The 24,654-nt window shown below is 55.3% G+C and overlaps 3 protein-coding genes and 1 long non-coding RNA gene across 17 annotated transcripts in view; 2 read left to right on the top strand and 2 right to left on the bottom strand.

The window, feature by feature from the left end:
- Positions 1-3,419, top strand: part of SIN3A (SIN3 transcription regulator family member A) — a 67,857-nt gene extending 64,438 nt beyond the window's left edge. For both annotated transcript variants that reach the window (XM_025270938.3, XM_006080677.4), the window contains exon 21: positions 793-3,419. In XM_025270938.3, the coding sequence (XP_025126723.1) occupies positions 793-1,023 (231 nt within the window). In that variant the 3' untranslated portion in view covers positions 1,024-3,419. The remainder of the gene's footprint in view (positions 1-792) is intronic.
- Positions 3,420-3,568: 149 nt separating this feature from the next.
- On the top strand, positions 3,569-15,766 carry MAN2C1 (mannosidase alpha class 2C member 1). 5 transcript variants are annotated; one of them, XM_006080679.4, is made up of 26 exons: positions 3,569-4,294; positions 4,549-4,674; positions 5,330-5,453; positions 6,824-6,894; positions 7,964-8,141; positions 8,447-8,636; positions 9,707-9,813; positions 9,968-10,078; positions 10,440-10,532; positions 10,661-10,777; positions 11,005-11,100; positions 11,194-11,339; positions 11,695-11,818; positions 12,143-12,264; positions 12,394-12,479; positions 12,601-12,756; positions 12,967-13,064; positions 13,244-13,338; positions 13,555-13,659; positions 13,768-13,924; positions 14,011-14,154; positions 14,519-14,628; positions 14,731-14,810; positions 14,926-15,074; positions 15,155-15,264; positions 15,338-15,766. In XM_006080679.4, the coding sequence occupies exons 1-26, from the start codon at positions 4,194-4,196 to the stop codon at positions 15,462-15,464; spliced, it is 3,123 nt and encodes a 1,040-aa protein (XP_006080741.4). In that variant the 5' UTR covers positions 3,569-4,193; the 3' UTR covers positions 15,465-15,766. The 5 variants fall into 5 exon arrangements, with proteins under 5 accessions (XP_006080741.4, XP_006080740.4, XP_044788778.1 ...); XM_006080678.4 differs by having other exon boundaries at positions 12,601-12,775; positions 12,955-13,064; positions 13,206-13,338; XM_025270940.3 differs by having other exon boundaries at positions 4,278-4,294; positions 4,549-4,651.
- Positions 7,294-7,968, bottom strand: LOC112580781. Its single transcript, XR_003105090.3, has 2 exons — positions 7,754-7,968; positions 7,294-7,626 (listed from the first exon to the last, which is right to left on the bottom strand). It is a non-coding gene; the product is annotated as an uncharacterized LOC112580781 (long non-coding RNA).
- A 425-nt stretch (positions 15,767-16,191) lies between the features above and the next one.
- On the bottom strand, positions 16,192-23,340 carry NEIL1 (nei like DNA glycosylase 1). Of its 9 annotated transcripts, XM_044932845.2 has the most exons (11): positions 23,294-23,340; positions 22,624-23,028; positions 20,666-21,122; positions 18,632-18,751; positions 18,478-18,541; positions 18,099-18,198; positions 17,594-17,721; positions 17,241-17,268; positions 16,998-17,059; positions 16,667-16,832; positions 16,192-16,467 (listed from the first exon to the last, which is right to left on the bottom strand). In XM_044932845.2, exons 3-11 carry the CDS (start codon positions 21,097-21,099, stop codon positions 16,397-16,399), a joined length of 1,173 nt encoding a protein of 390 aa, XP_044788780.2. In that variant the 5' UTR covers positions 21,100-21,122; positions 22,624-23,028; positions 23,294-23,340; the 3' UTR covers positions 16,192-16,396. The 9 variants fall into 9 exon arrangements, with proteins under 9 accessions (XP_044788780.2, XP_025126732.3, XP_025126727.3 ...); XM_025270947.3 differs by lacking the exon at positions 23,294-23,340 and having other exon boundaries at positions 22,624-23,068; XM_025270942.3 differs by lacking the exons at positions 22,624-23,028; positions 23,294-23,340 and adding an exon at positions 22,432-22,569.
- Between the last annotated feature and the right edge of the window lie 1,314 nt (positions 23,341-24,654).

Here is a 24,654-nt window from a genome sequence, read left to right as displayed (position 1 = left end):
GGGAGGTTAAGAGAAAGGAGAACATTAAAGATGCTACCTGGTGGTTTTTGTTTTTTGGTTTTGTTTCTTTGTTTATTTTGCTTGAGTAACTGGGAAGCTTAGGGATATGTCTGTTAACAGGAAAGGGTTATTACCAGGTTTGGGAGGCAGATCAAAGGACTACAGAACATTCAGGTGGGAAGCACAGGGTGGGCAATTTAATGTACTTCTCTCTCGGTGCTGTGTGTTATATGTCTGCGTGTCAGATTCAAATGATGTAGGGAGCTGGGAAACACCTAATTCATCTTTGTATCACCTTCCCTTCCTTGCTATGGGCACCAACAAGTATGTTGGAGGTAGGAACAAAAAACCTCCACTGAAGATCTGCTGTGCCCAACAATCTGATGGACAGAGTGGGATAATAGCAGGAAGGGATAGTGGGTTTTAAACCCTTTGCCTTGCGCTGTGACAGAAATGACCAGCAGCCTCATTGTCTCACTCAGGGTACATTAGAATCGGCTGGGTTGCTGGTTTAAAAATACAGGTTGATGGAAACAAGGAACTCTGTATACGTTTTTTCCAAGACCTCCTCATTCCCCAACACACCACCACATGGTGATGCTGCAGACTAAAATCGAGACACACTGAGCTAGTTCTGACCAGACCTTGGGTTGGCATTTCTCTGGGGGCTTTATGATCTGTAACCTGAGCCCACATCTTTCCTCTGCTACTTTAGAAGAAAATTGGATTTTGTATTTGAAGGGTTTTTTAGTTCTAGTTCATGGAGGATTTCTTCTTCGTTCTATTTTGCAGTCCCATGAGCGTGTAAGCAAGCGGCTACATCAGAGGTTCCAGGCCTGGGTAGATAAATGGACCAAGGAGCATGTGCCCCGTGAAATGGCAGCGGAGACCAGCAAGTGGCTTATGGGTGAGGGGCTGGAGGGCCTGGTGCCCTGCACCACCACCTGTGACACAGAGACCCTGCACTTTGTGAGCATTAACAAGTACCGTGTCAAATATGGCACAGTGTTCAAAACCCCGTAACTGCAAAGCCAGAGCAGATAACTGGAGGGGGGTGGTGTGTGTGGGGGGGCGCGTGTACTCGCACACACTGAAGAAACAAGGAAGATGCCTTTCAAGCCTCACTGGGCCTCTCTGGGACATGGCCACCTGATCTGTGCGTGGCTGGTGCAACCTGGCACCAAGTGGGCTACATATAAGGAACGTGTGATCCCTTACAAAGCCGGAGTTGGAACTTTTCCCAGGGGTTTTGGGTATTAGCCTGCCCTGGAGGGGAGGAAACCCACGCAAGCACAGGGACACGCAGCTTGCACACACCAGCAGAGCGGAGACTGGAGCCTCCTGGGGCGACCTTCAGTGAGGGAACCGGATGCTGTTCACACCTGGACTGGATGGGCGAGCATCGACTGACAGACTTGAGGAGTCAACGCTTAGATGGATTGTAACTCTGATGGTCACTGCTCCTTTCCTCTTCCCCCCAAAAAGGAAAAAAAAAAAAAAAAAAAACTGGATTGGATTTTTTCTCCTGGTCACTTGAGCACATCTAGATCACCCATTAGGTTTTCTCTGGGACCTGCAGTTTGGCTTTGGGATTGATCATCTTGTGGATTTGATTCCTGATGAATACCTTGCTGCCCACCCTTTCTTCTCTCCTCTGGTTCTCAGCCTCAACAAATTCAAATCAGTCGTCCTTTTTAGCTCCCGTGGAACTGTTTTGTACCTGCTTCTTTACTAGTCTACCCTAGTGCCATCCACCAGCTTTACTCACACACACACACACAAACACAATTTTAACTTGGTTTTTCTTTTTTTTTTGTAAATAATGTACATACTGTCAATTTTTTATTAAAGGAAATATGCTTTGATGTGCTAGCATAACTGCTCTAGCTTCTTGTGTACCATAGTTCTATGTGGCTTCAGGTTTAGTACCTGTGAACAGGTGTACAAGACATTTATTACACTTTTTACCAAAGGGAGTTACCGTTGTAGTACTTTTGTGTAAAACTTGTCTTCCTTCTTGCCCCAACTTTTTTTTTTTTTTTTTTTGTAAATAAATAAAGCTTGGTTCTTAAGGAATGAACTCTCAACACAAGTCCCTTGTCCTCACCAGAGAATACTGTGAAGCAGGGATTTGGGCTTTGGTTCCTTATCTACATACAGTACAAAAACAGGATTTTGCTTTAAATAGTTAGCAGTCAGTTGTACTTGTCCCAAATCAAAATATCTCAGATTTTAAAAATAGAATTATTCATTCTTTTGGTACATATTCTACCCCCTTATTTCAGCTGTTTGGAAATATTTTATATATGGGTATATTGTGCAGCTGTATAGTTTGTGCTTCTCTATTTTTTACCTTTATTGGAAATGGGAGTGAACAGCTTAAATACCAAACCAGTGTTTGAAAGAAGTGTGTACACAGTGTGTGGTATAAATGGGGTTAGGAGGGAGAAGACTTGATACATTAGCAACTGCAAATGGTATATATATGTATATACATATTTTTAATTACATAAATTTAAAGCAGCAGATATTTAAACATGAGTGATAAGGATTTTTGTATGTGGGCAGCCTGGCTTTTCTGAACAAACACCAACTGAGCCCGATAAGGATTTTTATATGTGGGCAGCCTGGCTTTTCTGAACAAACACCAACTGAGCCCCTCCCAGGACTTGGGTGAAATTTTCTCCAGCAACCATTACTCTGGTCAAAGTAAACAACAGTGTTCCTGTGTGGTTTTGTTTGCTTTTTAATTAAAAATCCCTAATATCACCACCACAAAACCACAGGTTTTTTTTGCTCTGGACTTTCCTTACGAATGGTAAGCTTATCTGATTTTTAGACTTTTTTGTTGGGGGGCGGGCAGTGGAGGATGGGACAACTGTAGGAGACTCAGCTCACATGTGTGAAGTGGCAGGAAAGGCTTGTGGGAGGAGATTCTGGTGAAGCTGCAGCACTGCCTCACATGGAAGGTGGAGTGATACTGATGGGTTGGGTAGGATCTTCAGGTTTTCCGCCAGTAACTCAGCCCATCCCCATCTGCTTAAGAAAGATCATGTTGACTTGGAGTTAATAGGGGGAACTGATTGAACCTGACCCAGGCAGCCCCAGCTATTGCTGTGTCTGCAGAGGGTTATGTCCAGAGCAGCTGCCTGCAGGTCAGGATAAGGTTTCAGGACCAATCCTACTAGTGCAGCCAGAAGAAGGGAGCTTCACCTACAGCCAGGATTTACAAACAGCATTTTTATGTCTCCTGCCTTCTGACATCTGAGCTCCAAGCTCGGCTCAGCCTGTCTTACAGCAGCAAGTTATATTTTAAGTCGTGTTTGGTATTCTGTACTTAAGTCACCTTTCCCTATGATTTGCATTTGAAGTGTTGTAAACTTGGTCAGTATTTCTATTAAAATATCAGGGGTCGGTCATGTTGTGTATATACTTTTCTTCCTAATGATTTTATAGAGAAAGATTTCATCCCATTCCCTGGAGGGAGGTGGGGGAAAGTTGCCAATAGACCACCAGAGTAACATGAGGGTGAAACTGGAGGTGTTTCTGGTATTATGGCGTCTCTGAACTCATCAGTCCCTGTAGAGAAATGCATTATTCTGTTACGCTCATGAATTCTATGTCTGATCTGCCATCTCAAAGTCTTGAGCTTCTGGCGATGGGCAGCAATTAGCCATATACATAAAATAGAACACGTAGTAGAGGAAGCTGAGGTTACTGGGGTATAAAGCACTCCCTATTTAACACATGTCCGCCGAACGGCTTGAAGGCACCGGTCCCTGGCGCCACTTTAAGCAGACACAAGGACCATAGGCAAGGAGGTTCCGCTTGTAGCTTCTGACACTAGGTGACCTGCATCTGCAGCAACCGAAGCTCCCACCAGTCGTGCCTTCGGTCAGTCTCTGTACTAGGCTTTTCTCAGAATCAAAGCGTCAGACTTCCTGTTTTACTTAAGGATTTGCCCAGTGGCGACCAGCTCGGACCGAGATAAGAGTAAAGCCTCAGAAGCGCAGCTTTTAGCTTTCAGCTTGCTGCTCAAAAGTTCGGAGCAGCAGGGCTTCACTGAGCCGCTGGTGTTCCACGGAAAGCTGCCCGGGCCTGGAAGGCGCCGGAACCTTTGGTTCCAGGCCGTGGACCGCGCCGGCAGCGCCTGGGGCCTTCCGGGGAGAGGAGAGAGGAGCGAACGCGTGGCGATGGCGGCGGCGCCGGCCCTGAAGCACTGGCGCACTACGCTGGAGCGGGTGGAGAAATTCGTGTCGCCGCTCTACTTTACCGATTGTAATCTCCGCGGCAGGTGTGGCCCCCTCGCCCAGGGCACCCGCCAGCCGCATCCACGAGTCTCTAGCCTTCCCTTCCGGGGGAAACCCAAGCTTCGGCCACATGGGCCGAGGGACAAAATATCCGCCTCAGATAGTGCTGGGGCCCAGGAGGAGGGAGTGGGGAGAGACTGTGTCGTGGGGCAGCCCTCTCGGCGGTGGATGGAGGGAACGCGCATCCCCACCCGCCGGATGGCCCACGAGCGCGCGCCCACCTGCCCCTCCCGCCCAGGCTCTTCGGAGACAGCTGCCCAGTGGCCGAGCTCTCCAGCTTCTTGACGCCCGAAAGACTTCCCTACCAGGAGGCAGTCCAGCACGACTTCCGCCCCGCGCAGGTCGGCGACAGCTTCGGACCCACGTGGGTAAAGCTCCAGAGAGAGGGCGGAGCCCCTGGGCCCCACCTCCCAGCTTGCTTGCCGCCCCTAAAAACCTCCATTGTCGGCTCTCTGCCCTAGACAGTCACTTGGGGCAGAGCAGCACCCTCTGCTGGAGATAGCTCCCTGGTTCCTCAAGCCTTCATGGAAGAATTTTCTCTTCCCAACTTCTCTCCCCACGGGCTTCCCTGGTGGCTCAGATGGTAAAGAATCCGTCCGCAATGCCAGAGACTTGGGTTCGATTCCTGGGTTGGGAAGATCCCCTAGAGAAGGGAACGGCAACCCACTCCAGTATTCTTGCCTGGAAAATTCCACGGACAGAGGAGCCTGGCGGGCTCCAGTCCATGGGGTCACAAAGAGTCAGACACGACTGAGCAACTTCCACTTCACTTCTCCCAGCTCGGTGACATCCCTTAGGAAGGGCAATCTAGGACAGATCACAGACCCCTGATTCTCTGCCTCCTTCCCTCACCTTGCTGCACACCCCATCGCTTCTTTCTTGCGGATCAAAGCTGAATATCTTGTGGTGCTGCAGATTCTGGCAGAAAGTCTCAGGCCCTTGCTGACCCTTAATCATAGGAAGTATGTCGAAAGGACAGGGCTTTGACCCCTAGGCTCATCTTAGTGGTTCTGTTGCAGATGGTGGACCTGTTGGTTCCGTGTAGAGCTGACCATCCCAGAGGCATGGGTGGGTCAGGAAGTTCACCTTCGCTGGGAAAGTGATGGAGAAGGCCTGGTGTGGCGTGATGGGGAACCTGTCCAGGTGAGGAGCCCTGCCCTGGGTCAGGTGTGGCCACATTTCAGCCCTGGTCTCTGGCGAAGCCACAGCTGAGTGGCTGTGCCTGCAGGGTGGTATCAGGATTTCAGGACTGGATGAGTTTTTGCTTAGGCCCCTGTGTAATTGTTCCTTCTTATATTTAAGCGGATCACTTAAGGTCGCAACATAATTAATGCTAAGCTAACTCTGCCACTGACTGGTCACCCTCCCATTCTGGAATGAAACTAGTTACTAATCAAATACAATAATATGTACAGCAGATGGACTTATTAAGCCTTTACTAGGTGCTAGGTGCCAGACTAGTGGCTTTTCAGACTATATCACTTTTTATTTTTAATTTTTAATAAACTAGTTTTTATTATATGTAATAGATGCTTATGGCAGATGGGGAGGAGGACTTTGAAACAGTTATGGATAGTATAAAGTTTACAAAGTCCTCTTTACCTGAAATAATGGGTCTCTCCTTCCACCTCACCCCCAGTTCCCCAGATAGAGCCACTATGAAGTGCCCTGTTTATGTATCCAACTTTATCAGGTTTAACCTTTATAATTCTATGTGATAGGTTTTTATGGCCAGTGGCACAGACAGTAAAGAATCTGCCTGCAGTGCAGGAGACCTGGGTTCGATCCCTGAGTCAGGAAGATCCCTGGAGAAGGGAAGCTACCCACTCCAGTATTCTTGCTTGGAGAATTCCATGGACAGAGGAGCCTGGCGGGCTACAGTCCATGCAGTTGCAAAGAGTCAAACACCACTCAGTGACTAACACTTTCACTTTTCACAGACAGAAACTGAGATATATAGAGGTTAGCACACTTGCTTGGGTTCACACAGCTTCCATTTCAGTTTGACTAACCCTCAGTCTTGGGTTAGGACTGTTGCTCTTCCTGTGCAGAAAGGCAGCAGACCCCTCCCTCCCTCCCTCCCTCCCTCCCTTCCTTGGCTCAGTGGATGTCTCCTGAGTGCCTTCTCTGTGCAGGTCCCTGTTCTAAGCACTGGGGGTATAGTGGAGAATGAAGCAAACCTTTCCCTGACCTCATAGAGTTTCCCTTCAGATGCTTATTCAGGAGTACAGAGGCCATCAGAAGCCACCAAGGACCTGACACCTGCCTAAGACCCCACAAGACCAGTGGCTTTTCTGCTGGTCAGCAGGTGCCATTTGGTGGTCATGGTGCTAACTGCCTTGGGGGATGGGGGGCACTTGCTACCAGAGGTCCCTGATTTGTCAGTCTTGGCCTTGGGAGAGAGGAGCTAGTGCTGGAGGTCCAACAGAGGGGCCTGGCCCCCTTCAGCTTGTACTTCAGCAGAACTGTCCACAAGCCTCAGGCCTTGTCTCTTTCATTCTGCTCCTCACCAGGGTTTGACCAAAGAGGGAGAGAAAACCAGCTACGTTCTGACTGACAAGCTAGGGGAGAAAGACCCCCGGAGGTGAGTGAGTCCCTGGACTATGGCTGACCATTGCTGTAGGGGAAGGGGGCACCAGAGGGAGAGGAGCCGCCGAGGTCCAGAGAAACACATCCACTTTCAACACCACCATCTTCTACCTAGTTTGTTTTTAAAAAGCAGGATTTTTCTGACCAAAAAGATAGCATTTTAGTTCCTACATTAAATGCAAAAAAGCACAAAGAAGTAAATATTGATAATTCCCATTACCCCATCACCTAGAGATATCCATTATTAACAGCTCAGCATTCTTCCCAGAAATTTTTTCAGAGGTGTCGTTTACTAGCTGAGGTGGTATCTCTTTGATATTTTGCATCCTGATTTTTTAAAATTCCATATTGTGCATTTTATGACACCATCAAAAAACTCTGCTTAGATGTTATATTTTATTATATTCAGTGTTTATTAAACATTGTGTATCTGATGTTTCCAGACATGGGGACTATGATGGTGAATGATGTGATCTTTGACAGCAAGGGGGACTCACATGTACATATACAATTACAAACTGATGAGGGCTCTGAAAGAAAACACTCTGAGTGGGAGAAATCTGTTCTAGACTAAGGAGAGCGCTAGGGGATGAGTCCCAGAAGGCTTCCCGAAGGAAGTCATGTTTGCTTTCTGAAGATTGAGCAGAACAGCACCACAGCTTACCACACTGCTCCGAACAATGGCCTGCCTCTGTTGGCTGACAGATCGTTGCTCTGAAAGCTGGACCTGGGAGATCCAAACATGTTTTTAATGTGCTAAGAGGGTTCTGAGACCCAGGCAGTGCTTTGTATAGACAGCTTTGGAAATAAGTCTAAATAACATAATTCACACACTTCCAAACTCAGCTACTTACCCTCCTCAGCCGAGGCAGAATGTGGGCTTAGTCTGCTGTTTCCACCGTGGCCCTCTGTCACATGTCCCTGACATAACTGAGATCCTCTGGGTGGTAGATCCTGAGGGCACATGAGGAGGGGTCTGTCGGATGCCTTTCTGGTACTCCCTCCCCAAGCCCCAGAGTCCTCTACCAGTCCCTTGGCCTGAGGCTGCCTCCCCACATTTGTAGCCTGACCCTCTATGTGGAAGTAGCCTGCAACGGGCTCCTGGGGGCTGGAAAGGGATCCATGATCGCAGCCCCTGATCCAGAGAAGATGTTCCAGGTGAGCCGGGCTGAGCTGGCCGTGTTCCACCGGGATGTCCACAAGCTCCTGGTGGACCTGGAGCTCCTTCTGGGCATCGCCAAGGTACTCAACACCCCCACCCCACCTGGATACTCTCTAGAGCCCTGTTTCAGGCAGGCTGTTTCTTGGGTCACGTAGCTGGGGCTCTGGGAATCCAGAATAGAGAGAGTGTTTTGTGCCTGAGTGTTGAGAGGACTTCCCTGTGTAAAGAGGAAGAGGGAGACAGTGCTGAGCAGGGGGACCAGCAGGAGTACAGGGTTGGTGGTAGGGAGGAACTCTGCTGAGAACCCATGGGAGATCAGCTGGGGTCTAATTTTGGAGCCTCTGCTTGCTTGAGATGGGGATTAAGGGGCAGAACCCTGCTGCAGGGCCTCGGGGAGGACAACCAGCGCAGCTTCCAGGCCCTATACACTGCCAACCAGATGGTGAACATATGTGACCCTGCCCAGCCTGAGACCTTTCCAGTGGCCCAGGCCCTGGCCTCCAAGTTCTTTGGCCAACGTGGGGGTGAAAGCCAGCATACCATCCACGCCATGGGGCACTGCCACATTGACACAGGTAGGGCAGCAGCTGGCCGGGTTGTCTCGGCAGGAGGGGGGGGTCAGGAGTGGTCTTGAAGACCTTGTTGCGCCCTGAAAGCATTGTGTGATCCTCAGCAAGTTCTTGGACCTCAGTTTTCCCCATGTGTAAAATGGGGAAAGGGGAATGGACTGTAGGTTTTGCTAAATGTGCCCTGGATGGCATCATGCTAGATATTGGGGGGAGGGGGGAGGATTATTGAGACTGATGATCACAAAATAGGCAGAGACAGTTGCTGCCATGATGGAGGGAAGTATAGGGAGCCCAAAAGAGGCGCTTAACCCAGCTGGGTCTGGCAGATTCAAGAAGGGCTTCCTAGAGGAGGTGACCTTTGAACAGAATGAGGATGAGTAAGAATTTGACAAGGGTGCCCGAGTCCTCAGACAGGAGTGATGTGGAAGTAGTTGAGATGGGGATGCAAGCACAGGGGGAGGCTTCCTGGGGAGGATCAGGAGTTCAGTTTGGAACCTGATGAGTCTGCAATGTCAGGCTTAAAGGAAATTACATTTTTAATGAACTTCCAAGGTATTGATTCTGATGCAGCTGAAGTTTCTGAGCCACAAAATCAGGGCTTTCTCTGCTGTGTCAAAGCGTGGGATGTGGAGTTCTGGGCTGGTAAAGAAGGAACTAGGAGGCCTAGGTTATGAGAGGCAGCAGTGCCTCAGGCAGGACAGCTGGCCCAGGTGGCTCCATCCAGGGAAGCGGTGCCCTCTGTTCCGGGATGTGTTCCGTGTGTGTAGGGGAGGGGCCACAGCTGCCGCTTCCTAAAGGATCCTCTCTAAACCCCAGAATAAGGCCAATCCAGGGACTGGGGTCCCAACTTCCTGAAAACTGCCCCGCTAGCCCCAGCCATGTAAAAGTGATAGCTCAGGAGAGATGCCACAGGACTCAGCAGGGAATGGGCTGGGATGGGAGGAAGGCTATGGTGACCCCCTGGTGGCCCAGGAGGGGCCTGGTTGGGTGCTAGGGGACAGGGGTGCAGCTGGAGGTCTGTGAGGGGCTGGGGACCTGGCTGCTGTCCCTCTATCCTCACCCTCCTCCCCGCCTAGCCTGGCTCTGGCCCTTCAAGGAGACTGTGCGGAAATGTGCCCGAAGCTGGGTGACGGTCGTTCAGCTCATGGAGCGGAACCCCGAGTTCATCTTTGCCTGCTCCCAGGTCAGAGGGACGGCTGTGTGAGTGGTACCTGGAGCCCAGGGGGTGCTAGTGTGGGGTTCCCAGGGCTTCTCAGCCCACCCACTGAGCCCCAGGCGCTCAGCCCTGGGGGGGTTCATGTTGCTCCCGGCCAGCCCCCACCCCATCTGCCCCACAGGCGCAGCAGCTCGAGTGGGTGAGGAGCCACTACCCTGGCCTGCATGCCCGGCTCCAGGAGTTTGCCTGCCGCGGGCAGTTTGTGCCCGTGGGGGGCACCTGGGTGGAAATGGTGAGTGCCGTCTGCAGCCCTTCAGCCTCAGGCCTTATCATCAAGGGCTCTGTCCTCTGCTGTGCTGGTGACTTTCTGCAGGTCCTTCATGCCCTCTTATCAGTCCCTGGAATCCTAGGGCTCGGGACTCCCGGGGGGTGGGGGTGTCAAGCACTGTGACGGGCCATCTGTGTGACCCGGCCCCAGATACCTCCTGTCTGGCAGACAGACGGTTAGGCTGAAGTGAGGAGATGGACACTTCCAGGGCACTGGCTTCCCCCAGTGTCAGAGCCCTGGCTTCTCTGGATGGGGTGGTTGCCTGAGTCCCTGCCCATCTTGTCTGGTGCTGACCCCAGTGGCCCCCTTCTTCCCTCATGGCCAGGATGGGAACCTTCCCAGTGGAGAGTCCATGGTGAGGCAGTTCCTGCAGGGTCAGAACTTCTTCCGTCAGGAGTTCGGGAAGATGTGCTCAGAGGTAGGCGGGGAGCTGCTGCACCTGCAGGCAGAGGGGGCCAGAGCTTGCCCTTGAGTGAGGAGGGGCTGCAGCTGGGCCGCTCTGCCGAGCTCCCGGGTCCCCGTGCCTCAGATGCCTTCTCCCTGCAGTTCTGGCTGCCAGACACATTCGGCTACTCCGCACAGCTGCCCCAGATCATGCGTAGCTGTGGCATCAAGCGCTTCCTCACCCAAAAGCTGAGCTGGAACTTGGTGAACTCCTTCCCGGTGAGCAGGCCCCAGGGGGCCAGGCTTGGAGCAGGCTTGGGTCCCTCCTGGCCCAAACATTTCGTCCAGGCTTATTATTGAGGGGTCCTGGACAAACCACCCAGCCCCCACCCAGGGAAGGCATGCCTCTCCCGGGGTCACACAACAGGAGGGGCAGGTGAGGGAGGCCCGGCTCTGCCTCAGCCCTGACTCTGGCGTCTTTCTTCCACCTGTCTCCCTGCCTGCAGCACCATACCTTTTTCTGGGAGGGGCTGGATGGCTCCCAGGTGCTGGCCCACTTCCCACCCGGTGACTCCTATGGGATGCAGGGCAGCGTGGAGGAGGTGAGAGGGCATCTTGTGGCCAAGGTCGGGAAGGGATGCAGGCTGGAGTGGGCCGGGTATCCAGCCAAAGCTGACCAGTGTGAACCTGCCCAGGTGCTGAAGACAGTGACCAAAAACCGGGACAAGGGACGGACCAACCACAGCGCCTTCCTCTTTGGCTTTGGGGATGGAGGTGGTGGCCCCACCCAGACCATGGTGGACCGCTTGAAGCGGCTGTGCAATACCGACGGGCTGCCCAGGTCAGGCCTGGGTTCACTCTACCCCACCCTCTGCCCTTGCCCTGAGCCCTTCCTCTGCTCAAACTTTGGGCCCAGCGCCTCCCCTCAACCTTGTTCCCTCCGATCGCAAACCATGGGCACCCAGCTTCTACCCTGGAGGTGGGGTGGGAGAAAAGCCAAAGGTGGGAAGGGGCTTAAAGCCACTGAGGCAGAACTCTCCTGGGGGAGGGGGGGTCCAGACCTGCCTTTGTCTGGACAGGGAGTCTTCTGGGGGTGGCTCCTTTCCGTCGGGGCTGGACCTCTTGTCACACTTGCATGGAGGAAGGGTAAGTCGCATGGCCCAGGCTGGGAGACCCAAGCTTGCAGTCTCCCTCAGGGTGCAGCTGTCCTCTCCGGAGCGACTCTTCTCAGCGCTGGAGGGCGACTCGGGGCAGCTGTGCACCTGGGTTGGGGAGCTCTTCCTGGAGCTACACAATGGCACCTACACCACCCATGCCCAGGTTAGGGACTGGCTGCTGAGCCAGCGAGGAGGGGGTGCCCTAGAGTGGCCCAGACCGGGGAAAGAGGCTTGTGTTCCATGGAAGAGCTGAGAGGAGAGCAAGAGCTGGGTGCTCAGGAGCCTGGAGGTGGCAGGACTCAGCATCTCTGAGGGGGGAGTGTCTTGGGCAGAGGGGAGAGGAGGCAGGCTTTGGGGGCAGATAACACACGAGGCTTCATCCAGGAGTTCCTGGAGAGCATCAGGGGTTCTGAGCAAGAGGCTTTGGCAGGGGGGCCCTGGGATACTTGCCCAGGCTCTAGACTGAGTCCCCCTCCCTTGGGCTCAGATCAAGAAGGGGAACCGGGAGTGTGAGCGGATCCTGCATGACGTGGAGCTGCTCAGCAGCCTGGCCCTGGCCCGCAGCGCCCAGTTCCTCTACCCGGCTGCCCTGCTGCAGGATCTCTGGAGGTCAGCCTGTTTTCTGTCCCCTGCCACCTGCTAACCTCACCCAGACGCCTCTGTGGTTGCCCCAGCCTCCCGGCCTTCCCCACCCCACCCACCTCAAACACCTCCCAGCCCTGCCCTTGGCCCCTGCAGGCTCCTGCTCCTAAACCAGTTCCATGATGTGGTGACTGGGAGCTGCATCCAGCTGGTGGCAGAGGAAGCCATGTGCCACTACGAAGGTGAGGCTGACAACTTTTCCACGGCTCTCGCACCCAGTACAGTGCCCAGAATGTCCCCCGTGGGACATTCAGGGGTCACCCCAATCCCCTGCCCGCCCATAACCAACCAGTCTCTCCCCAGACATCCGTTCCCATGGCAACACACTGCTCAGTGCTGCAGCTGCAGCCCTGTGTGCTGGGGAGCCAGGTCCTGAGGGCCTTCTCATTGTCAACACGCTGCCCTGGAAGCGCACCGAAGTGCTGGCCCTGCCCCGGCCTGGCGGGGCCCACTGCTTAGGTATGAGCTGGGGAGAAGGGTGGCTACTGTAGCAGGAGGTATCAAGGCCAAACTGAGAGTCAGGGACATTACCCTGGGGGTCTCTGCCCCGGGGTGCCCCAGGCTAGAGAGGAGGAGTAGGGTTCACCCCCTCCACCCAACCCTACCCTGGCCCAAGCATGGTTCCTGAAAGGTCAGGGAAGCCGCACTGACGCCCAGGCTCCTCCCCAGCCCTGGTCACCGTCCCCGGCATGGGCTATGCCCCTGCCCCCACCCCCACCTCGCTGCAGCCCCTGCCGCCCCAGCAGCCTGTGTTCGTAGTGCAAGAGGTGAGTGCCGGCGCATGGCGGTGGGGCGGGGGCTGTCCTGGGCTGTCCCTAACAACGTGGAAGTGCTGAGCCCCCCAATCTGGAGCAAGTGGCGAGGCAGAGCTGGGGCTGGGGGTCGGGTGGGCTGTTGGTTGTGGGAAGCCCCTGCAGACCTAGCCTCAAGGCCCCCTCCCACCAAGACTGACGGTTCTGTGACTCTGGACAACGGCATCATCCGAGTGAGGCTGGACCCAACTGGCCGCCTGACATCCCTGGTGCTGGTGGCCTCCGGCAGGTGCTAACCCCTTGCCCTCTCCCACTGCCTGGCAGGTGGACCCCAGACCTATCGTTCCCTCTGTCCCGTGGCCACAGCTGACCACAGCAGCCCACGAGTGGCTCTGGACTGGGACCCACACATGGAACAGGGCCTACTCTCCACCCCACTCACCTCAAACAGCTGGGGAGACCAAGGTCATTTGGTTATAAAGTACTGATGTCCATGTCCTTCCAGGGAGGCCATTGCTGAGGGCGCCGTGGGGAACCAGTTTGTGCTGTTTGACGATGTCCCCCTGTACTGGGACGCATGGGACGTCATGGACTACCACCTAGAAACACGGTGCGGGGTGGAGGACTCTGGGTGGCAGTGGGTAGAAATACGAACAAGTGTACTGGGCCCACTCCGCCAGGCTGTTCTGGCTCAGCGCCTCTCCCCTCTATTCCACAGAAAGCCAGTGCTGGGCCAGGCAGGGACCCTGGCAGTGGGCACTGAGGGTGGCGTGCGGGGCAGCGCCTGGTTCCTGCTGCAGATCAGTCCTAATAGTCGGCTCAGCCAGGAGGTTGTGCTGGACGTTGGCTGCCCCTATGTCCGCTTCCACACTGAGGTAGCAGGGGGCAGGGTGGTGGGTGTCTTCCCTGGGTGTGGCTGGTGAGGAGGGGCCAGCCCCTTGTACCCCACCCCCCCCCACAGGTACACTGGCACGAGGCCCACAAGTTCCTGAAGGTGGAGTTCCCTGCCCGTGTGCGCAGTCCCCAGGCCACCTATGAGGTCCAGTTTGGACATCTGCAGCGGCCCACCCACTACAACACCTCTTGGGACTGGGCTCGATTTGAGGTCTGCCATGGGGTGGTGTGGGGTGGAAGGTTTGGCTCCTCCCTGGCTGGGGAACAACTAGTTGTGTGGTATGGGGTGAGGAGGAACATGATGGTTTCTGGCATGTATGCCAGGCATTGTGCCAAATGCTTTATGTTCAGTTTGATATTCATGCCCATTTGGTGGCGTAAGTACTCTTAATCCACCTTTCCCAGATGAGGGACTGAGGCTTAGACAGGCTGTGTGGTGTGCCCAGGGCCTCCCGAGGTAAGAGCTGGAATTCAATCAGTCGTGAGGTCCCAAAGCATTCCTCAATCTAGGAAAAGGAGCTCTGGAGCACATGGAGGAGGGGGGCCACCAAGTGGGTCTCTGATCTACGCTCCAGGTGTGGGCCCACCGCTGGATGGATCTGTCAGAGCATGGCTTTGGGCTGGCTCTGCTCAATGACTGCAAGTATGGCGCGTCAGTACAGGGCAACGTCCTCAGCCTCTCGCTGTGAGTAGGGGGCTGCCCCAGGGACTGGTATGGGATCCTGGTCTTGCCAGGATAGAACTGCAGCAGCTCCGGTCTGTCCCTTTCCCACCCTTCCCACCCCAGCTTGCGGGCGCCTAAGTCCCCTGACGCCACCGTGGACATGGGGCGCCACGAGTTCACGTACGCGCTGATGCCGCACAAGGGTGAGTGTTGTGCCCCATACCCCTCTGCCCTTCTCGGCCTCCGCTACGGGAAAACGCCCGTAGTCTGGCGCCCTGACCACATGTTCCACCACACGTCCCTTTTCCGGTCTCCCAGGCTCGTTCCAGGACGCTGGCGTTATCCCCGCTGCTTACAGCCTCAACTTCCCCCTCCTGGTGCTGCCCGCCCCGGGCCCGGCGCCCGCTGCCGCCTGGAGTGCCTTCTCAGTGTCCTCGCCCGCGGTGGTGCTGGAGACGGTCAAGCAGGCAAGGGGCGGGGTGGGGTGGGGGCGGGTTCGGGGCGGGGCCTGGTGCCGGCCCCACCCACCACTCACCTCCCTCCGCAGGCGGAGACCAGCCCCAAGGGCCGCACACTCCTGCTGCGGCTCTACGAGGCCCACGGCAGTCACAGCGACTGCTGGCTGCACACGTCGCTGCCGGTTCAGGAGGCTGTCCTGTGAGTTGGAGCGTGGGGTGGCAGTGGGGGTCTTGCCCTTGCGGGGCCCTCATGGCCCCCTCCTGTTCTGCAGCTGTGACCTCCTGGAGCGCCACGACCCTACTGGCCCCCTGCTCCTCCGGGACAACCGCCTGAAGCTCACCTTTGCTCCTTTCCAAGTGCAATCCCTGTTGCTCGTTCTGCAGCCCCCACTGAACTGAGTCCCTGAGGGTGGGGTTTTGTTTGTGGAAGGCTTTGGCAGCGCCTCAATTCTGCCTCCTGAGCCTGATGCAAGGGTCAGTTATCTCTTAATAAACCCTTGGCTCAGGAGCCTTGCCGGTAGCCCCTGATCAGTCCCCTCAGGGCCCATCCTCAGGCTTTGAGGGGACAGTTTTTACCCCAGGTATTTGGGGGCAGGGGCAAGACCTAAGGTTATCTGTGCATGCAGCGTCTGGATTGCAGCCCCCATGAGAGAGACCCGGGATACTGGTGACCATAAGCTGACTAAAAGACCATGATACAAGATGGTGTTCTGGGACTTCATGGTAGTCCAGTGGTTAAGACTATGCACTTCCAATGCAGGGGGCATGGGTTCAATCCCTAGTCAGGGAATTTAGATCCCACATGGGAAAAAAACAAGAAGGGGTGCTTCCCCCTGTACCCACAGATAGAGGGCTTGGGGCTAAGGAGGAGGCCTGGTGGGTGGGTTCTGGCTGACCCCCACTAGGAGGAGAGCACTGCTCCCCACTAGGGGAGCAGCCACAGGCCCTGAGGAGTCCTGGACTGGAGGAGCTGTAGAGTCTGGGCTAATTGGGCAGGGGGTCTCTTCACCACCCATGAGGGGCCATCCCTGCAGAGGCCATGGCCCTCCTGTCCTCAGGACTGGGCAGCAAGCCCTTCACATTGAGCCTTCCCAGACCTGCAGTCAGCCCAAGAAGTGCCAAGAAGTTCAAGTTTATGCTTTTACTAAAAATTAGCATTTTTCACATGGGCTTAAAAAAATGAGGATAGTGGGGTACAATTAAAAACATAATTGTGTAGGGAATGGCCATAGGGTCAGAGCATCCAGTTCCCTGCAACCTCCAGGAAGCCACACAGGCCCAGATCCAGGGTGCCAGGAGGAGGGGTGGATACAAGCAAGAAGAGCCTCTTGCTAGGAGGCTGAGGTCCCCTCAGGCTCCAAGGATGGGGTATCAGCCTTGATCTTTCGGGTTCTGTGGCGGCCTAGGGAGGGACAGGTGAGATGGTAGTCCCTGGCCAAGGACTCCCCAAGAGCCTCCCTTCCGCCTTTGTCCACGTGTTCCTCCCACTCACACTGCCTCTTCACATCCCACATGTGCCTCCCACCACATCCCCTCCTCTCCTGGGGAGCTCACTGTGGCAGTCCGTCCCTCCCCAGAGGAAGTTGCTGAGGAAAGCCCACCTGAGGTTGCTGGCCGCCGCCTTCTCTTCCCTTTGTCAGGGACCGGGGAGGCTTCTGGGTCCTGTTGGAGTCTGGTCCCCTCGGGCACCTGAGCTGTAGTCTGTTTAGGAAGGCCTCTCTGTGCCCTTCGTGTCCTTGAAGGGGCCTTGTTTGGAGATGGAGGGTCCTGGGTGGAGAAGACGCAGGGCCGTGAGGAGCCCAGCAGGTCAGGCAGGTGAGGACCCACCTTTGCCCTCCATTGTCAAGGAAAGGAGCTGCCTGAGAGCCTGGCCTGGGAGGTGTGGCCGGACTAGGAGAAAGTGCAGGGACGGGGAGGAGCAGGGAGCCATACCTCCACTCTGTCCTCAGGACCCTGCTGTGCTTCCTGGGACTTCTTCTTGCGGGACTTGCCCCCTGCAGGACATTGATGCTGATGGGCTTGAAGGGTTCTGTGGCCTCAGCCCCCTTTTTCTAGACTCCCACTTCCCACTCTGGAGTGACGCCCAGGGTCGGAGACGGGGCCTGGGATGGAGAGGGTACTGTAGCCCTTGCACAGCTAGTTGTTTCTGCTCTCGTTACATTAGGAGCAGTTTACCTTTGGGTGCCAGGGGTCCAGGATCCCCCTAAAATGGAATCAAGAGAATTCAGGAGTCAGCCTGGTAGGGGTAGTTTCCTTGGAGAGGCAGAATCACACCTGTCCTTCCATATCAGTGAAGCCCTTCCCCAAGGAAGCCTGACTGTCCCCTCCTGACCCCCCAGGTCAGCGCCAGCAGCAAGGTCCCCCCTGCTCTGGGGCTGTGCCACTAGCGGGGACCCTAGGACTCAGGGGAGGGGCAGAGCATAGCACAGGGAAGGCTTAGACCCTCAGGACCAGTGTGGCCCCAGATTTTTCCATCCCACCAGTTTCCTTGGGTCTCTGTTTGCCTGTACAAGCGTTAGAGCCCAAACCTGGAACCAGATGGTGCGGCCATGCCGGTCCCGCAGTGAGCTCATGCCTGGTGCGCTGTAACACCGCAGCCAGGCTCGGAAGGCAGCAAAGTCCTCCTCCCCGCTCTCCGACCCGTAGCCTTTGCCCCCTGTGGGACAGAGGAACCAGGTGGAGATCAGAGGGGGGACTTAGGCTGGGAGGAGGGGGAGCCCAGTTAGACCTGGCTCAGACCTCAGCTTCACAAGCTGATAGACTGAGTCAGGGGGCCAAAGCTCTCCCTCCTCCAGCTGTGTGATCTCAAGCTGGTGTCTTCCCCACTCTGGGCCATGACTTTCCCATCCTGAAGTCGGATTAAGAATCCTTGCCCTGCCTGCCGGGAGGTATAGTCCATTTAGAAATAACTAGGTCAACAAACTTCCATTCTCCAGGCAGGGAACCAGGCCCAGACAGGGGCAGGAACTGTCCCAGGTTACACGATATGCCAAAGCAGAGCTAGCCAGCCATCTTTGCCTCCCAGGCCCTCACCCAGCTGGACCACTTCCTTGGGCACCGAGTGGCACAGCTCCAGCAGGTCAGGGTTCTGCAGCTTGGCCCTGATCTTCTGGCTCAGGGTCAGCTCCGGGCTCTGGAGAAGGGGCAGAGGTAGGACCTGGATGTCAGCATGAGGCAATGCTGCTCAGAAGGCCGCTGATACCTCAGGGAACAGACCCCTTCTGAGTTTGGCAGGACATGGACAGTTCATCAGCACCCCCCATCACCTCCCATACGCACGCACACACACACACTGTAGACACAGGCTGGAACTGAGAAGGGACCTGCTCGAGCTGAGCCGCAGACACCTCACCCAGCCCCAGCCCTCGTCCGCCTGCCTGACGGGCAGGCACATCCCTCCCGGTCCCCTCACCGGCCTGCGCTGCTGCAGGGCCTCCAGAACTGTGCGGGCCTTCTCGAAGGGGGGGATCCTCAGCCTGCAGGGAGGTGGAGAGGGGTGCTAAGCAGAGGGGAACGTGAGCACACCCAGACACCCCCACCCTCATGCCCAAGGCCTGCCTGCTGACCGGTACAGGATCTCCGCCCGCAGATAGTTGCCAATGCCATTAAAGAACCTCTGGTCCAGCAGGGCCTCACAGATGGGCCGGTCAAAGGCCTTGTCTGCTAGGTTTCGTAACACATTCTCCCTGGAGGGACACAGGCCGGGCACATAAGACCCATTCTGCCTGCGTGCCCCCTGCCCCTCCCTGCCTCCCAATGGGGTAGGGGAGAGGAGCTGGGGGAAGCAATTTCTGGGTGCAAGGGAAGGAAACAATAAGTCCCAATTTCCCATTATCCCATCCTCCGTGGTATTTGGCAGCAGGAACCTCCATTTTCTATTAAAAATGGGAACAATGTGGGATTTCAATTCATTACAAAAGGTTAAAAATGCCAATTTAAAGGAACATGCCCAAGAAAACACTTGAATCTATGTATATGGTTTGCATGTCACCAGAGTGGCTCAGATTCAAGATACTTTTGGGAACAAGGGTGTGCCTGCAGTCTGGAACTCCCTGTCGAGGACTTCCAGTTGCTTAGACATGAAGATGTGACGTTGGTGGGGTCAACTGTTTTCAAGATGCTGAAGATCTTGGAAGCTAGCACTGGGTCTGTTGAGCAGGAGTGAAGGGGGCAAGTCCTGGCTGGTGAGTGCCCAGCACCCCCACGGGTCTCCTCACCACCATGAAGAGGAAAGGAATCTCGCTTCTTGGAGAAAACGGTCATGACAAGACTGACTCAGTGATGGGCATGAGAAGCAAATGATACAGGGCCCAGAAGACAGTTTGGGGGGTAAAAGTGGAAGGTCAACCTGGGTGGTCACCTCCCAGAGGGAGGCAGATCCCCACAGGCTTTGCAGCTGGAGGACCAAACAAGCCAAAATGCTCATCATGCAAGAGAAACTTCAGAATCAGCCGGCAAAGAGTTAACTTGTGGCCTGACCCTCCCAGGAAAGGTGAAGTGGGAGAAATCTAAGACAACACAGACACTTCCCTGGGAGTGCACCTGGGGTCACACCTGGGAAGGCCAGGAATCTGCTGCCTTCTGGGGGCCAGAGACGCCCTGATCCACCCCAATGGGCAGCCAAAGACATGCCTTCCCCAAGAAAGGATTTGCCAAGTCCCACTCCATGCCTTCCTGTTTGAGTCTTGTCAGAATGCTTTTACTTTAGAGCTTTGCACTTTCCTGGTAGCTCAGCTGGTAAAGAATTTGCCTGCAATGGAGGAGACCTCAGTTTGATTCCTGGGTTGGGAAGATCCCCTGGAGAAGGGAACGGCTACCCACTCCAGTATTCTTGCTTGGAGAATTCCACGGACAGAGGAACCTGGCGGGGCCCCAGTCCATGAGGTCGCAGAGTCAGACATGACTGAGTGACTTTCACTTCACTTTCACTTTCCCTTCCCCCTGCCCTACCTGAACTAGCTCTGTGGGAGCAGGGACCACATCCCTCTTGATCACTGCTGAACCCTCAACACTTAGAACTGGACTGGCACCAAGCAGAGACACATGCATGTTTTATCTTTAGAGGAAAGGAAGTGGCTGATGCTGGGCCATCTTACGTGACCGGCATCCCACCCCAGGTGGGGCTCTTAGCCTGCCTCAGGCAGAAGACAGGCATGGAGACCATGGGACACAGACCGGTGGGCAGGCACGATGTGGGAGACCACAACCTGCTTCAGAAGCCATGTCATTAGTGGTCCTCTCCCCACCCCCTTGAAGCAGTTCCTTCCTGCTCAGCCTCCCTTCTTGGGCTGTTAAAGCCTCTCTACTTTTCTTCTTAGCCTTCTGAGGGCACCAAGCAGTGTGGGATGCTGATGAGAGCCCCAACTCTGACACAGTCGGCCATGTCCTCCACCTCTTGACCCCACCTCCTCTTAGAGGTTTTGGGTTTCCAGGTCCATTAGCTCAGGGAGTTGTCCCTAGGAAAGGACACTGTCTTGGTCTACAGATGAAAGGACTGAAGCCCAGAGGGGCTGGAACTCGCTTCTCATTGGCCAACAAGGCACTAATAAGCCGCGTCTGAAGCCCAGGACTGTATTCCTCACAGCTGGTGCTGGCCCTACCTGAACTGCTCATACTCCAGCAAGACACACGGCCCGCGGCCTGGCTGCCACTCGCCCCCGAGGTCCCAGCGGCCGAATCGGCGGATGTCCACAAAGCAGAGGGCAAGTCGGGGGCCAGGTGGAGCTGTGTAAAACCGCAGGTGGGCGTGGGGTGGCAGCGCATCGCTGGGCACCAGCTGGAAGGAGCCAGTCATGCCAAAGCGGAAGACAAGGGCCAGTGCCTCCCGTGGGGGCTGGGCCCCAGGCAGGGGGCTCAGGGTCAGGCGCAGCTCCTTGCCGCGGGCCAAAGCCGAGATGCTGTAGGCGCTGCTCTCAAAGGGCACCTCAGGGTTGCGGCTGACGGGTGACTTCTCCACACACCCTCCAAAGACCAGCTCCCTGCATGCCTCGTTCACAAAGTGGCTGGCCAGATGCAGTTCAGGGCCCTCGGGCATTCTGTGGGAGGGGTGGCCAGGCCCTGTGGGGAGGATGACAGCAGGTTGGGCCAGGTGTGCCTCCAGTGATGTGGCAATATCACTCCCAGTTTTCAGAGGCGAGCCCAGAGGGTCAGAGGGGGGCGTGGTCAATGGGAATTGGCAGGAAATCAGCTGGCTTGGCCACAGCCCCTGCTCTGTCCCTCCCCCGCCCCATCCCCACCCCTAGCCCTGAAAATGCTGAGAAAGCCCAGGACCCTGGGGAGCTCTGACGAGGGAAACATGACTACCTTGTTCATTAACACCTTCCATGGGCTTCCAGGAACACTCTGATTTTAGAATAAAGTCCATATCCTTCCTGGGCCCAGGCTGTCATCTCATTTCCTCCCACGTGCCCCACCCCCCTTGCTCCAAGCACACAGCTCTCCCTCCCACCCCCACCCCCCTACCCCACCCCCTCCCCGCCTTTGCCGTCCCCCTCGGTCTAGAAACAGCATCCTCCATCCCCTGATCCCCTTCATGGCACTCCCAGACCCTGAAATTATTAGCTCCTGTCTGCCTCTGTCTCCACTCCCACCCCAGAATGGGAACTGTGCACGCTCATCTCCCCAAGAATCAGGCCCTCCTCGGTTGCCACAGTGACTAAGGGAATGAGCCTGGAAGATAAGAGCTGGGATAACGGTGGCTCACAGGCTCTGCCGGCAGACAAGGTGGAGGAGCCTGCCCACCACCCACTGGTCAGGACCGAGGCCTCGGACAAGTAAGAGGGAATGTAGTTGTCTTCAGGTACCTTAGAGCTGGAGTCAGGGACACACGACATTGAGGGAGGAGGATGGGGCGCCAGGAAGGGCTCCCCACGCTCCAGGCCATGGTCCAGGGGGACACAGGAAACTCCCGGGTCAGCGTCTCGGGCCGAGAGGGGTGTCCCCCTTTCCACCCTCGCGGGTTCCCATTTGGCTGAGGCAGGAAGAGTTTGCCACTTTTCTCAATCCAGGATCGGGAGATCGGAGGCCAAAGTAGGTGTTGGGCAGGGGGAAGCATTTGGCCAGGATGGACTCCTTTGTCCTCCGTACCCGCAACCTCGGCACCGCCCCGGGCCTGGCACCCAAAAGGGTTCGTTTTGCGGGAAAAGGTAAACTTACAGGTTCCTAATTTCGCGAGGGGCGGACGCTCAATGGCTCGCCTCCTACCCACCCACCTCCTCCAGCTCCCGCGGCCTGTCCTCGGTTAACCCTGGCTCCCTTCCTCCCCAAGGCCCTCATTCCAGTCCTCTTCTCAGTTCTGCTGCACACACACACACACACACACACACACACACACACACACTCCGGCCCCCGGCCCGCCGCAGGCTACCTGCGCCCAGCGCCGCTCCCGCAAGCCTGCAGCCACCAAGGGGTTAATGCCGGAGGCGGAGCGACGCCTAAGAGCATGTTGGGAGCTGCGTGCGCTGTTGGGAAGTGTAGTTCCTCTTGTAGATGGTAAAGCTTGTACGGGTGGAGTCCCAGAGTAGGTGGCTAGGGTGTGGGAAAGGCTTCGGTCAGTCACCTGGCTGAGAGATGGCGGAAGAACCTGGTTCCCGCTGCCCGGCACCGGCGGGTTCCGGGGTCAGGTCTGAGGTCCTGGGTTGCAGCCGACTCTGGTTGTGAGAAGCCAACCGGCTAAGTCCAGGACCCGGTGGGCAATCCCAGCGGTAAACAGCAGCAACTTCCCGAAATAGAGACCCTTGCAGCTGGGCGCAGGGCGCGAACAGGTGCGCGATCAGTGCAGGCTCTGGGGACCCGGTGGTGGCCTTACGTTTCAGCGCTAGTCAGAACACATAAACAGCGTCTCCGCGGGTGGTGGAGTGCAGCCCGGCAACCAAAAGCAGGGGCGGAGAAGCGGAACCTACTTCCGATGTGGGGAAAAGTCTCTCTGCGGTGACATTTAGGCTGAAACCTCAGAAGAAGCCATCTGGAGAAGAGAGGGGACCAGTCTATAGGGCAGGTGGAAGGAACTGCTAGGGAGGTGGCTAGGGGGAGTGCTGAGAGGGGAGGACGGACACACGAGCAAGGGCCGGTCCCTTCCGACCTCTGGAGGCCTCTATAAGGAGCTGGCATTTCATCCTAAATGCCGCAGGCTCGGTGCCTGACCCACAGCCAATTCTCCCCCTTCATACTACTACTCCTTCCTCTCCCTTCATCTGTTTATTCGTGTATTTTGCCAAAAGTGGACTTACCTGGTGGCTCAGATGGTAAAGCGTCTGTCTACAATGCGGGAGACCTGGGTTCTATCCCCGGGTCGGGAAGATTCCCTGGAGAAGAAAATGGCAACCCACTCCAGTACTCTTGCCTGGAAAATCCCATGGACGGAGAAGCTTGGTGCAGGCTACTGTCCATGGGGTCGCAAAGAGTCGGGCACGACTGAGCGATTTCACTTTCACTTTAGCCAAAAGTACTTTAAAGTAAATTAAACAATGCATGCATGCATGCTAATTCACTTCAGTTGTGTCCGACTCTGTGTGACCCTATGGACTGTAGCCTGCCAGGCTCCTCTGTCCATGGAATTTTCCAGACAAGAATACTGGAGTGGGTTGCCCTACCCTTCTTCAGGGGATCTTCCCAACCCAGGGACTGAACCTGCCTCTCTTACATCTCCTGCATTGGCAGGCAGGTTCTTTACCACTAGCGCCACCTGGGGAACTCATTGCTGCTGCTGCTACTGCTGCTAAGTCGCTTCAGTCGTGTCCGACTCTGTGTGACCCCATAGACGGCAGCCCACCAGGCTCCCCCGTCCCTGGGATTCTCCAGGCAAGAACACTGGAGTGGGTTGCCATTTCCTTCTCCAATGCATGAAAGTGAAAAGTCAAAGTGAAGTCGCTCAGTCGTGTCCGACTCCTAGTGACACCATGGACTTCAGCCCACCAGGCTCCTCCATCCATGGGATTTTCCAGGCAAGAGTACTGGAGTGGGGTGCCATCACCTTCTCCGATAATAATACAATAACTTTTAAAAAATATGTATTTGTTTATTTGACCGGGGGTGGGGTGGTCTTAGTTGTAGCATGTGGCTCTTTAGTTGCAGCGTGCGAGATCTAATTCCCTAATCTAGTTCCCTCATCAGGGATGGAACCCAGGCCCCCGCTGCATTAGGAGCACCGAGTCTTAGCCTCTGGACCACCAGAAAAGTCCCCAACATAACATCTTAATATTATCTAATACATCCCACATTCAAATTTCCCTAGTTGTCCCCAAAATGTCTTTTATAGCTAGTTTGTTCAAAGCAGAGACCAAACAAGGATTATATGTCTCTTCAATCACTTCCAGTCTAGATGAAACCATCCTTCCCACCTCCTACCCATGTCTCTTGCCTTTTTTTTGGTCTTCATGATACTTACTTACCTTTCTGAAGAGTCCTTTGAAATGCCCCATCAACATTCTGGATATGTTAGATGTTTCCTTGGGTGTTGTTAACTTGTTCCTCTATCTCTAGTTCTCCCTGCACACCAGAAATTAGATCTAGAGGCTTGGAAGTGGAAGTGAAAGTCACTCAGTCGTGTCCAACTCTTTGGGATCCCATGGACTGACCATGGAATTCTCCA

The sequence above is a fragment of the Bubalus bubalis genome, chromosome 20 (assembly GCF_019923935.1).
Source record: "Bubalus bubalis isolate 160015118507 breed Murrah chromosome 20, NDDB_SH_1, whole genome shotgun sequence".
In the NCBI taxonomy this organism is placed as follows: domain Eukaryota; kingdom Metazoa; phylum Chordata; class Mammalia; order Artiodactyla; family Bovidae; genus Bubalus; species Bubalus bubalis.
This window is presented reverse-complemented; position numbering and strand designations above follow the sequence as displayed.

Excerpts from the sequence above, each read along its gene's own strand:
- MAN2C1 (XM_006080678.4), top strand. The coding sequence starts at position 4,194 with ATGGCGGCGGCGCCGGCCCTGAAGCACTGGCGCACTACGCTGGAGCGG. Across the intron at positions 8,142-8,446 it reads TCCTTCTGGGCATCGCCAAG|GGCCTCGGGGAGGACAACCA; the intron begins GTACTCAACACC and ends ACCCTGCTGCAG. Across the intron at positions 13,339-13,554 it reads GTGCTGGTGGCCTCCGGCAG|GGAGGCCATTGCTGAGGGCG; the intron begins GTGCTAACCCCT and ends ATGTCCTTCCAG.
- NEIL1 (XM_044932844.2), bottom strand. The coding sequence starts at position 22,340 with ATGAGGGCCTTGGGGAGGAAGGGAGCCAGGGTTAACCGAGGACAGGCC. Across the intron at positions 21,123-22,276 it reads GGCCGCGGGAGCTGGAGGAG|GGCCTGGCCACCCCTCCCAC; the intron begins GTGGGTGGGTAG and ends TCCTCCCCACAG. Across the intron at positions 16,833-16,997 it reads GTCCTGAGGACAGAGTGGAG|GACCCTCCATCTCCAAACAA; the intron begins GTATGGCTCCCT and ends TTCTCCACCCAG.